Below are 14374 nucleotides of genomic sequence, written 5' to 3'. Positions count from 1 at the left end.
AAAGTTGAAAGCCATTAATTTGTGTCCATGAACTGATCTTATTTATTGCCCCTTGTAACTGTCCTTCAACAGTATTCATGTTTTTTGCATGACATGAAATGCTAAGGTCATCTAGACACAGTGCTGTATCAATAGTGTTTGGAAGTTGTTTGGCAATGGTGTTAATTGCAATTATAAAAAGTGTAGCACTAGTACAGAGCCTTGGGGGACTCCTTTTTGAAAGAATAATTGGGATAATGAAGTTTTGAATCTAACCTGAAAAGTGCGTTTGTACAGGAAGTTTTGTATTAAAATTGGGAGATGACCCTGAAGTCCATGTTGATATAATTCGCAGAGTATTCCATACTTCCATGAGGAATCATAAGCCTTACTGATATCAAAGCATACCATGACATGATGTTCCAATCTAAGGAATGCATTTCGGATGGAGTTCTCAAATCGTACTAGTACTAGTATATTGATCTGTTTTGTCAGATACCAAATTGTGCAACATGTATGAGATTAAAATTTTCTAAGTACCATAACAATCAACGGTTTACCATCTTTTCAAGAATTTTGCAGAGGCAACTGTTCAAGGCAATGGGTCCATAGCAAGTGGGGTTTTTTGGGTCTCTATCTGGTTTAAGGAAGGCAAGAACTGTAACATGATGCCATTGTTAGGGAATGTATCCTCTAGGTAAATTCTATTGAACAGATCAAGGAGTGAGTGCAATGATTCAGCACTTAGTTCCTGTATCATTGAATACTGAATATTATCTGGTCCTACTGCGCTGTGTCTAGATGTTGACAGAGCTCTACGCAGTTCATGGATAGTAAATTGTAGGTTATATTTTTCATTCCCCTTTTGATGAAAAATTTAATTTTTGTTTTTCTTTATTTGTTTTAAATCTTCTGAAGGATGAGGTGTAAATTTCTGTTGCTGATGTTTGGCAAAAGTTTCCCCTAAGACATTGGCAATTTTAGCAGGGTCAGAAACGTTCTATCCCATTCCATGATAGGTACAGGAGTCGTCTGATATTTACCATTAATTTTTTTAATTATCTTCCAAATTTTATGTGTAGGAGTTTCTTGATTTTGAAGAGGATTTTGGTATGGTTTTTTCTGTTGCGTGTAATATTGTTTTTGTGACATGTTCAACGACTTCATTAATTGGGAATTCTTGGATTATTTCCAAATTTAGCTAGTTTTTTATATGTCTGCCAATCTGCTTTATCAGTGAGCCACTGCAGAATTTTAGTAGGATGATAAGAGGGCTTGTTTAGCAATTCAATTTGTATGGGAAAATTATCACTGTGCAGTGGATCATTGTTTATTGTCCATTTTAGGGTAGGATATAGGGCTGCTGAACAGATAGACAAGTTTATTGCAGTATTTGTTCCAGCAGGAAGGTGAATATAGGTAGGTGATCCATCATTTAGGAGGAGAAGGTTGTTATCATCTAAACATTTTTCAATTACTTTTCCTCTTTGATCAATATTGTTGTTGCCCCATAGTGTGTGTGTGTGTGTGTGTGTGTGTGTGTGTGTGTGTGTGTGTGTGTGTGTGTGTGTGTGTGTGTGTGTGTGATGTCCATTTAAATCTCCCAGAATGAGGAAAGCAGTAGGGAGTTGAGCTATGATATTATCTAGATCATTTTGTTGAAAGCTATAACTAAGTGGAATGTACAAGGAGCATATTGTAATATGGATGTCAGCAGCTATATGGACCGCTACTGCCTCAAGTGGAGAATTCAGTAGGACCTGCTTGGTAGGAACATGCAGGTTTACTAAAACAGCTACATCACCATGTGCAATATCTTGGTGGGTCCTGCCTTTTCTAAAGATATTATACTGAGACAGTTTTGGTGTATCTTGAGGTTTTAAATGTCTCTTGAAGGCAGAGACATATTGGTGTATATTTAGAGGTGAGATCATTCAGGCCATCAATATTAGCACGGAAACCATGACAATTCCACTGAATCAGAATGTTTTCATGTTGTTGACGTTCTCTGTTTTTCATTCTTGTTTTTATCTTTTTTTGGAAAGAAAGGCTTTCCCCGTGTCCATGTCTCCTTCAACAAAAATTTCAAGGACAGCATCATCTGCAGATTTTTCTTTTCATTAATATCATTTACCGTTGATGTTTGGAAGTTATGGTTTGTTTTTCTTTGCATTCTTGGTCCGGGGAGTGGAGTTTGTCGCGTGGTATAGATATTGGCATACCCACTGCTTCAGTTTGAGTTGCACTGTACAGAGGTTTGAGGTAATTTGAGAAAGACTCCTTTGTGGGTACTGATAATTCAGTTTGCATTGCTGTTGACTGGTATTTTTTGGTTATTTGGGCATATGTAGGCCTGTTTGGGTGGGTTGGTGGTGAGATGATTTGCTTTGCTTCTTGATAGAAACATTATGGTTTGCTTTATATTTCTGAATAAGATTTTTGCTTTTCCAGCATTTACATGTTTTAGCATAGGCAGGGTAGTCTTTTTTACAATTTGAGCACATTGGTTGAGGGACAATACAGGCATCGCAGTTGTGTTCTACTGACCCACATTTTTGCACAAGTAGGGGTTCCCCGACAAGCTGTCTGGGAATGTCCATATTTCTTACATTGGAAACACCAGAGTGGGTTTAGAATAAATGGTCCGATATTGCATACCAGATATCTGGCTTTAATGGATGTTGGATGATGCAGCGTGTTAAATGTCAAGATCAGATTACGTGTTGAGGTCAGATTGTCATCTTTTCTGGTGGAGATTTTCTTCACTTGAATAACTCCTTGTTCTTTAAGTTCTTCTAGCATCTCCTCTTCAGACACATCTAGTAAATCCCAGTCTGAGATCACTCCTTTAGAGGTGTTCAGTGATCTGTGGGGTGCCACAGTGACTGGTAGTCCTGCAAAAAGTTTAATGTTCAAAATTTGCTCTGAATGTTGTGTGTTAGAGGGCTCAATGTGAATGTCTCCTGACCTCAGTCTTTTTACAGACTTGGGCGATCCTGCTCTACTTTCTAATTCCTTTTGGACTCTAAATGGTGAGAGTTTCCAAACTGTGTTTTCACCAGTTGAGTGTATAATTAAGAAAGTTGGAATAGGGTAGATCTCTGTCTCAGTTTTTTGACGTTTGGCAGTTCCTATATTGGACCTGTCTTTCTTTTTGGATGTCCGGGATGTGTCTGGCACCCAGATAGATCAGAGTTTGGTTTACTCATGATGCGCTCTTTCTGGCCCTTGGAGATTGTCTTTTCCTCCCAGGTTACCAGCCCTGCTATGTGGAAGCAAGAGCGGTGCCACCTAGTGACCTAAGCGAAGAGAAGGTTAGTATGAACTAAAAATAAAAAAAAGGGGGTTAAAGAAAGATACTTTCCTTTCCAGGTTACATTATTTGAATAGATCTATTTAATTCTAATACTCGAGAGTTAATGGACTTGTGAAACTCGGGAGAAATGTATTTACAGTAAATCATACCAGATAATCACTATGAAAAGGCACTGTGGTCACTAACCCTAGACTTCCAAGAAAAGGATTCAAGTCAAGTGGACTGGAATAAGGTCCACTTGACTTCAGTGTCACAATCTCTCTACCTGATGTCACTCTACTGCCCCCCACCAGCAGATATCAACGATTCACTTAACTTCTTGGAGTACGCCCTAGACTTCCTTGCCCCCGAATCATTCCTCATAATCACTGATGCCAACACAAAATCGTCATTCCGGTTCAGTTCGACTAATGACACCGGGGAATGCTGGTTGAGGACTTTATCATCAGCAAGAACCTAACAATTCACAATCGGCCTAGTCAGCATACAACTTACAGCAGCTCCACTGGAGAGTCAAACACTGATCTCACCGTTTCCACAAGGAAATTTAGCCCTCTAGTCTCCAATTGGGAAGTCATCCCCAACTGGACAATTAGCAATCACAAATTTATCCTGTTCTCCATAACCTTAACTACAACTATAAATACCAACGAAACTAGGATTCTGGACTTTGTCAGTTTTTCCATCAGAAATGTTGACTGGGAATCTTTCAAATGATCTATTGTATCAGATTTCTCTCTCAAAGATCCAACCCAATGTAGCATCTGCACTGCAGATGAATTAGTGACCACCCTGAAGCAAGCTATCCTGAAGGCCTCTTATAAATCCACCAAGAAGAAAGTCTTCTGTCAAACTGTATGCCCCTGGTAGACTCGGGAACTCCCCTTGCTTAAACGGTCTGTCCACCGAGCTCGCTGATTTTACCAGTGACACCATGACTGGCCAGCCCCAGAAGTTGCATGACTACACAACAAATACATTGCCAAGAAAAATGAATACACAAAGGCCATTTCAGAGAGGCAGAAGGCAACATGGTCTGACTTCGTCAGAGAGTCTGGTAGGTTGAATCCTTGTGGCCTAGTCTACAAGAAAATGCGGGACAAAACCTACACCCTGAACATCTACAGCACAGTGATTGCAGACTCCCGGGAGACTTCCAACTGGCAGGACTCATCCTTGATTAGCTATTTACGCCAGATGACTGCTCAGGACACTGCTAATTTTTTATTATTTTCAATCTTGAGAAAGATCTTTCTGCATATGCGATGGTAATTGGTAAGGTTAATATAATTTTCAGAACAGTAACAAAATCTGGATACAATTCAAATAAATTATTTTTCAGTAAATATTGTGATCCTGGAAGGCAAAATTCGACAACAAAGTTTGATTTCACGAAATAAATCAATGCAATCAATATCGTCTTGCAAGGTCGCATTTAAGTCTTTGCAAGTAATTGCAAGCAATAGATCTCAAGTAATTTTTTATTATTTTCAATCTTGAAAAGATCTTTCTACAGATGTGACGGTAATTGGTAAGGTTAATATAATTTTCAGAACAGTAACAAAATTTGGATACAATTCAAATAAATTATTTTTCAGTAAATATTGTAATATTTGTAATATTGTGATCCTGGAAGGTAAAACTCGATGACAAATTTTGATTTCATTAAATAAATCAATGCAATCAATATCATCTTGCAAGGTCACATTTAAGTCTTAGCAACATTTAAGAAGGTCGTTTTCAGTCAGTTTTTGAATATTATCCAAATTATATAAAAAAACCATATGATGTCTCATGTTTGTGATAAATTTCGAATCTTTTCTTAAAAGAAATAATCGCACTATCGATTATGACTAGAAAATATTGAATTCTGAAATATTCTTCACCTGATGAAATAGGCTGATCAGTTCCTTCATAACAAAATTGCTTTGTTTTTCGTCCAGTTATTTGATTCTTAAATTCAGATGTCACTTGTAATTCTTCGGCTATTTCCTTTGCAGTTATTAAAGAAGATTTGAATCCCGATTCATGATACTGTTCAAAAAAATTTAAAAGGCCTTTTAAATGTGAATTTGCAGTACCGATATCTATATTTGAATTTTGAAATATCTTGCTCACAATATTTACTTCATTCAGTATGTCATACCAAATGAGCAAACTTAATAAAAATTCAAATGAGAAGTAAGTTTATTTTCAATTGATCGGATTTCATTTTCATGTCACTGGTATGTTCATAAAGGTATTTCAAAGCTAGAGAAAATTATGGTACTTGGTATCTCACAATTTCACACTTTCGAGGCGACATTCCCACCTCATTTCTTACAGTAGTTTAGGAGTAAGATGTTTGACACGCTCTTTTAATATATCCCAGCATATCACAGAACTTGCAAAAATATTATATATGATTTGTAAAGTCCCAAAAAATGAATTTGCAAGAGAAGATAATTTTGAAATGTCTCCAAGAACTAAATTCAAATTGACTTCTGCAGGGCATATACTGTGCTTTGGAATTCTTTTGCAGGATAAGTGCTTGCACGCCTTTATATTAACCTCTCATATGAGCTCCATTATCGTACCCCTGTCCTCGACAGTTTCCTAAATCTAATTCCTCCTTTTCTAATATGCTTTCAATTTTGGCTGATAACCCTTTTCCTGTCGAGTATTTTACTGTTTCAAAACAAATAAATCGTTCTTGTATACTCACATCACTTTCAGTTATCTACATTAACATATCTTAAAATAACAGATAATTGTTCTTGATGGCTTACGTCTGGAGTGCAATCTAATAAAATTGTGAAATACTTAGCTTACTTAACTGTATTTATTATTTCCTTTCTAACTTTTTTTAGTCAAAGCAGAAATCAGTTCATCTTGTATTCTATGAGTAAATAGGAATGCGATGCTGATTCTACGCACCGATTCAAATGTTGTTTCATGATTGGGTTAAATCTTGCAAGTAATTCTACGAGACCTAAGAAATTACCATTGTGCGGTTTATATAAAGCATCGCTACTGCCCCTGAACGCCAAATTATGCTCTAATAAATATAAAATTGCAGCCACTATTCATTCACAAAACACATTTTAAATGCTGTGTTTCGTTTTTAATTATTTTTTCGTGTCTTTGTCAATAATGTTTCCAAGTTTCAAATTCTTTTCAAGTTGTAACAATTTGTACATAGCTTGTAAATGACATTCTGATCTTTCATGACTTTGTAATCGCGAACTTAAATGTACCCCAATCGTTAAGTCCCAGTTCACAGAGAAGTGGTATTGATGAGAATAACTTACACGCTTACACACAATGTGGCATCTTTGTACTTTGAGTAGAGCAATCACCTTCATTCTTGACGTTCCCCATTCGTTAATTTTCTTACATAATAATTTTCAAAAAAACTTCTGTTATTTTTATACTTTCGGAAAATCGTAGTTTTTTTACTTGTGTCACGCCATTTTGTACGATAGCCATTCTAAATTTATCAGTTATAATTTCAGGCCAAGTACCAGGATCATTGATATCGACATTTTCGTCTTCGTCGCTTTGTTGATCCTCTTGAAGCTGCGGTCCTCGGAATAATTCATCTTGTTCTTTGTTCAACGCTGACAAAAAATCCTCTGTCTGTACGTTTCCCTCTGCTTTGTGATTATCTTCCCATTCTACAGTTTTCTTATCATCGCTTTCCTCTTCATTAGGACGAGAGCTGGCTTTATGATGATCAGGATTGTTTTCGTGGATGTTGTACGGCGTAATTTCATTTCCGCGAGTTTGATCTTCCAGTAACTGTGAATTATGCATTTCTTCAGTTTGTTGCACAAAATGTGCAACAAACTTCGGCTCTTAAAAATTTTGCGAGAGAGTTCCTCTGTTTTTCCGTAATTTCTTCTCTCTTTCTTTTTTTTCTTCAATTTATCAGAGCCACACATATACTTTCTTCCTGCATCTGTCTGTACTAGTCATGTTGTGAAATAGATACGAATATGTTATTTATTTTCACACCTCGCGAATCGCGATAAAAATGTACGATGTACGATCAGCTGTCATATATATATATATATATATACATATATATATATTCGTATTTGTGGGGAATATTTATTCAATAATTTCAAATGAAACTCCAATAAATTATTATATAATTATTATTTTTATTTGTAGGCTTTGATCAGCCTAATTGTTTATAAGGTCTCTAAGAGACTCAATAATATTGCGGTAGCCTAGATTAGGATCAAATGAGTAAATGGCCTACTGAAGAAGCGTAGTTAATGAGTAGCCTACTAAAGAGGCTTAAAATGAATAGCTTAGTCGGTGGTATATATAGCCTTTAGAGTAAGATAACTTTGCAAACGCTGCCAACATATAATCGTACGTCTGAGCAACTTGTAAGGAGAGATATTTTGAATATATTTGAAAGAAAATATATTTTTCCGTGCTCTTTGGAGAATTCTTGGCGGGCTTTAAGATGATGTTAATAACATGATTATTGACATTTTATTTCTTATGTATATTAAACATATGGCCATTTAATGGCGATTAAATGACGGTATTAAAACAAAAAAAAAAATGAAACCATTTTTATTTTGCAAAATGAGTCAGTGGCACAGGGCCTTGTGCGCTCGCACTGTTCGCACCCCCCTCGGGCTGGCTCTGACTGATGCTTCTGGGTAGCCAAGCAGCCAGAACATAATAGAACACACACAAACACATAATCACACACAAACCTACACTACTCGCATTTCTGGCTCTCTTTCAGTGGTTCTGTTCTTCACAGAGATACAAGGTGAAGAACAGAACCACTGATCTTCACAGAGATACAAGGTGGAGTTGAACAGACATTCTAGGAGCTGGCCCTTACAAAAACACATGTCCATGTTTGACTTCAGTGTCACCCAAATATCAGTTCCATCAGCATTTTAGACTATTAGGTAGCAAGCACAGCATGGTATATCTGACAGAATGTCTGTGGCAGCCTCAAGGACAGAACTTGTGCATATTTCCATCATGATATTCTCTGTCAGAGACTAAGTAATTTGAAATCTCCTCTTTTCAATCTTCTTTGGCTTAAAATCACATTCTGTCAAATTCATCTGTTGCCTCTATTGTTCTAGCAAATCCACTAATTCATTTAAAATTTGATTTTCCTAATTTTCAAATTTCCTAACAGTCAGGTAATTTTCCTTGGTGATTTTAATGTTCATAACTCCAGGTGGCTTCCATATTCTAGTCACATGGATCCAGCTGGTCAAGATGCTGAGGCTTTTGCAATTACTAATGACCTCACACAGATTGTTCCTTTAACTACCAGAATACCAGAAAATCCTAACCACACAGCCAACACTTGATCTTTTTCTCACAAACAACCATTCTAAGTGCACAGTCAAGGTGAATGGACCTCTAGGCACCTCAGATCACAACTTGGTGGTGGTCTGAGCCAATGGAGCCTACCTCTCATAGCCATTCTCATCCTCATGTTCTTTGGCATTACAAGAATGCAAAATGGGATTATCTGCAAGATTTATTTATTTTTTTTTTTTTTCCTTGGTTAGATTACTGTTTCAAATCTTCTGATATCAATTTTTGCTCAGATTGTGTTGGTGAAATTATTCTTAAAGGAATAAAATCCTTTATTCCACACTGCACCTTAAAATCTTGTCATTTATCTAAATCTTGGTTTTCCAATAAATGTGCTTAGGCTGTTCAAGATAAGAATGTTGCATACTGTAATTGGCTTGTATCCAAATCCCCAGGTTCATTTTGTGCCTACACCAAAACTCGTAACAATTGTAAAGCAGTTATTAATCAGTCTAACCTAGAATTTGAACAGGCCAACAGTATAAAACAAACTTTTTTCTTGTTCAAATGATAGTCAAGCATTCTCGTGCCAAAACTATTGGCTGCAAATTTTCCCCATCTGTGTTCCCACCTCCGTGAAAACCAGATGGTTCTATTGCTACTGCAGACAAAGATAAAGCTGATCTGCTAGCATCCTACTTTTCTTCCAACTCATGTATTAATGATCTTGGTAATCCACCTCCTACAATTCCCAGTACACTGCATTCATGCCTCCTGTGGTCTTCCACCAAAAAGATGTCAGAAGAACTTGGAACAATCTTGATGCTAAGAAAGCTTCTGGTCCTGATGGTATTTCTCCACTTATTCTCAAAACCTGTGCTCCTGAATTTACTCCTGTTCTGTGTCGCCTTTATTCCATTTCTTATTCTAAAGGTGCTTTCCCTTCTGCTTGGAAATTTGCTCATATCCGGTCAGTTCCTAAAAAGGGTGACAAATCTCCCCCATCCAATTATCATCCCATTGCAATTACTTCTACTCTTTCTAAAGCAATGGAGACATCAATTAACTGCCAACTCTTAAACTATCTAGAAAACTCCTATCTGATCAATGATCTCCAGTATGAATTCCATCAGTGTCGATCTACTGGTGATATTTGGTTGAAATATGGGTGCTACCGGAATAATGTTTTATGTGAACTTGATTTCTGGTTCAGGGTGAAGGTTCCGTTTGCAACAAAAGTGTATGCAGATAGTCTTCTGAGGAGAGAACCTGAAACCATTAGCCATTGCCCAATAGCTGACATGGTTAATGGCATGTTGCAATTGCATTTCTACGACCCTCATATTACACGACTGTGAAAAATTGGTGAAGTCACTGACGAAGAGGGCACTGTTTATGGTTCGAGGAAGTTGTTCAGTAATAGAATTAACTTTGATAGCAAAAAATGTAACACTCAAAACTGATCTTTGTGGGACTCCATCTTCTTGGCAAAAAGAGCGAGAGAGAGAGAGAGAGACAGAACAGATCCGACACAAACTTGGCAGAAGCGGTTTAATAAAACGTTTTTAATAAAAAGGGCTGGTGACCCCTACGACCAAAATTATAGATATCTTTTAAAATTCCAAATCTCCAAGCCGTGTTATACAGCATATCAAAGAAAATTGACACCTGGTGCTCACGTTTCAAGAAAGCATCTGGAATGGATGTTTCCAGTCTTATTAGATGGTCAAGTGGTTGACCTGTTCCTTCAGAAGTCACACTGTACTTTGGAAAGGAGGTCATTTGCTTCTAAATACCATATGAGCCATGCATTGACCATCCTTTCCAGGATCTTGCACAAGCAGCTTGTCAGAGCAATAGCACGGTAGTTGTTCAGAATTTTGGAATCCTTTCCTGGCTTAGGAAAGGCAAGAATGATTGCCTTATGCCATTGGCACTCACTTTGGACAGAGATTTACACTTTAACTTCATGTTCTGTAAATGGTTGGTTATTATTATTACTAGCCATATAGTGCAAGGAAGCCTGAGGCTTATGTTGCACTGGCCAAAACAAATTTCTGGATTATCCCGAGAGAGAGAGAGAGAGAGAGAAGAGAGAGAGAGAGAGAGAGAGAGAGAGAGAGGGGGAGAGAGAGAGAGAGAGAGAGAGAGAGAGAGAGAGAGAGAGAGAGAGGAGAGAGAGAGAGAGAGAGAGAGAAGTAGAAAGGAATCACTAAGAAAGAGAAGAATGATGATATCCAGCTCGGGACCCTGAGTGTGCCAAGCCCATACTCACCAAATGTGAGCCCCTGGGGCTAAATTTGTAGACCTCAAAGTTTTTTGAAGATAAATAACTTCAACAGCAACTTCTGTTTTTTGTTTCAGGGCCAGGAACTCGGGGGTGTATGATGTTCTGGCAGACACTTTGGCAAATGCCTCCCCTAGAGTGTTCGCAATTGCGGTCAGATCTGTAATTGTGCATCCATTATGTTCTAGGATCGATGTATTGTATGATGTGTATCTGCTCTTTATTTTCCAGACTTTATCCCAGACGACTTTTGGTGATGTCTGGGAAATAGACGTGAAGCAGATCTAAGAGTCCTTCTGACTCTGACATAGTGTGCTCTGGCTCATGCACATTTGAAGGCTGCTAAGTTATTTGTGGTGGGGTAACGGCGAAATATATCCCATGCTTTGTTTTGAGCCTTTCATGCTGCTGTGCAATATCCATTCCACCATGGTTTTGGAAGTTGTGGAAACTGTGTTTAAGTCTTTGGATTTGCAATTGCTGCTGCTTGGACGATTCTTTCCGTGATGTACATAACTGCATCATTTATAGGTTCTTGGCTGACTGTGATGGTATTAAATGTTGCCAGATGTCTGAAGGCAATCCAATCAGTGTGATCAAGCTTCCACTGTGGTAACCTAGATGGATGGCACTGTCTCCCATTGAAAAGGGTGGATAACATGGGGAAATGATCGCTACCGTAACTGTTGTCATCCATTTCCTATATACAAAGAGGAAGAAGTGACGGGGAGTATATAGACAGATCTATTGCAGTAAATGTATGGGTAGACATGTGGAAGAAGGTGTTAGAACCCACATTTGGGAGCACTGGATCATTATCTTCAAGCATATGCTCGATATCCGACCCCTCCTATTGATGTCAGTGCTACCCCACAGAGTACTGTATCCATTAAAATCTCCTAATAATAAAAAAGGGGGATGGAAATTGCTTAATGAGATCATCAAAGGCAGCCTGAGAGATGTTATTCCCAGGAAGCAAATATTAGCATTAGCATCAGTAGAGGCATTCGAAGCAAGAAAGCAAGCTTATGCAGCAACAGCCAAAAAAAAAAAAAAAAAAAAAACTTCCGCTTCACCGCTCCGTTCGTTCAAAAGACCTGTCCAGCTGAGCCTTAAATTTATTTAGGCTATCAACTTCCACAACAAGGGATGGAAGTCTCTTCCACTAACCAACTACCCTCTGGCTAAAGGAAAATTTCTGCACATCTATCCTACATTTGTCTCTCCTCAATTTGAATCTGTGCCCCCTCAGGATCTTAATCTGAGCAAGAGGAAGAATCCCATCAGCATTCAGCTTGCTCAACGCATTCAAGGCCATTTACACCTCAATCAGATCACCACACAGATGCCTAGTCTCCAGACACTGTAATTTGCAAAACTTAAGCCTTTCTTTGTAAGAGCAACCCTTTCTTCCATTCACTAATCTTGTTGCCCTTCTCTGTACTCATTCCAGCAGCTCTACGTCCTTCTTGAAATGAGGCCTCCAGACCTGCATACAGTACTCAAGGTGTGGCCTAACCATTGCCTTATACAAGGGGATAATCACCTCCTTATCCCTGCTAGAAAAATTCCTGTATATCATTGATAAGACGCAATGAGCTACTCTTGCAGCCCATCTGCACTGCTCAGAGAACTTCATATCTGCCTGCACAATTACCCCCAGGTCCTTTTCATTCTCTACCACTGTCAGTGTAGTACAACAGAGTTGATACGTTGCTCTGCGATTACTGTTTCCCATAAGTAGTACTTTACATCTGTCAATGTTAAACTTCATTTGCCACCTCTCAGCCCATCTGCTCAACCTTTCCAGATCCTGTTGCAGCAGCATAGAATCAGTAGTGTCCTTAACAAATCTGCCAACCTTTGTATCGTCTGCAAACTTGGACATTAAGCTTGATATATCATCATCATCAATATCATTTATAAATACAGAAAACAACAATGGCCCCAACACTAAACTCTGAGGAACTCCACTAATAACATTAGTCCATGTTGAGCAGTGTCCATTTATTACAACTCTCTGTCTTCTCCCCCTCAACCACCCCTTTATCCATAGCAGCAGTTTACCTCCAATGCCACATTGCTCCAATTTGTGCAGCAGTTTACCATGTGCAACAGTGTCGAAAACCTTTCTAAGATCCAAATATATAATATCAAAGTTATTCCCTGCATCCAGTTCTTTTGTGACTGCATCATAGTATCCAATCAAATTGGTCAGGCAAGACTTCCCCTTAACAAAACCATGCTGTGTCCGAGCTATAATTGAAGTCTTGTCTAGATGATCCTGCAGTGCCTCCATTAATTTTCATTGGAACAGAAGTTAAACTCACAGGTCTATAATTACTTGCGTCAGCCTTTGATCCTCCTTTGTGAATTGGGGTCACATTTGCACATCTCCAGTCTATGGGTACCCTGAGTCCAAGGAAGCTCTCATAATTATGGCTAAGGGTTTGCTTACTTCCTTTGCTGCCTCCTTTAATATAACTGGATAGATCCCATCCACCCCAGGTGTTTTTCTTGTGTTTATCTTCAACAATTTCTCCTCCACTTTACTCTCAGTTATTACAAGATTATCTAGCTTACTGCCAATGTTGAATACACCTCTGCCATTCCCCTCGCTGAATATATCCTCATGTGTGAATGTCGATGCAAAATATTCATTTAGTTTGTTAGCTACCTGAGCAGGATCATAAACAGTTGAACCATCAATATCAAGTGGACCAATCTGATTCATCCCCTTCCTTCTAGAGTTTACATAAGTAAAGAACTCTTTGTTGTTTTTCTTTGCATCCCTTGCCAAAGATTTCTCGTAATCTGCCTTTGCCTGCCTAACCTCCTTTGTAACTTGGTTACAGATCAACTTATATCTATCATAGGCTTCTGTGTCACGTGTTAATTTATATGTATTCCATGCATTTTTCTTCTCTGCCATATGTGTCATCAGTTCATCTGATATCCATTTAGGCCTAAACCTTGAACAATATTTCTTAGTTGGTATGTAAAGCCTACTAGCTTCCAAGATAAGGTCTTTGAATGCTTCCCATTGAATTTGCTGTTGGTAACATCATCAGTTGGTCCCACTGTATAGAATTTAAATACTGTCTCAGACCATCGTAGTCGCCTTTACGAAAGCAATAACCCTTCCCTTTACCCCTGATGGTAGTTATCTCTTTGAGTAAATCCCACTTCAGCACACTGTGATCACTGCCACCTAGTGGTTCCTCTATCTGCAGATTCTTAATGCATGAAGAATCACTACTGATAATCAAATCAAGATTATTACTCCCTCTAGTTGGCTCCTGAACATGCTGATATAGAAAACAATCATCCAATAAATCCACAAAAGCCTTGTTATTGTGTGAGTGACCAACCCACAAATTCCAGTCAATATCTGGGAAATTAAAATCCCCCATTATAAGACTGTCTGATTTACTGGCCCACTCTATTTCCCTGTACAGTTTCTTATTATTCTCATCAGAGTCATTAGGCCCATAGCACACTCC

At 38.2% G+C, this 14374-nt stretch overlaps 1 protein-coding gene across 1 annotated transcript in view; it reads right to left on the bottom strand.

Moving 5' to 3' along the window:
* The window catches only part of LOC150080769 (ras association domain-containing protein 1-like), a 298031-nt gene that overhangs the window by 71663 nt on the left and 211994 nt on the right, over positions 1–14374 (bottom strand). The window contains exon 6 of the mRNA XM_090380815.1: positions 6920–7075. Coding sequence (XP_090236941.1) covers positions 6920–7075 — 156 coding nt within the window. The remainder of the gene's footprint in view (positions 1–6919; positions 7076–14374) is intronic.

Source organism: Mastigoproctus giganteus, chromosome 9, assembly GCF_048544385.1.
Source record: "Mastigoproctus giganteus isolate SK-2022 chromosome 9, ASM4854438v1, whole genome shotgun sequence".
Taxonomy (NCBI): Eukaryota; Metazoa; Arthropoda; class Arachnida; order Uropygi; family Thelyphonidae; genus Mastigoproctus; species Mastigoproctus giganteus.
Note: the sequence above shows the minus strand (reverse complement) of the source record. Positions and strands in the feature narration are given on the sequence as shown.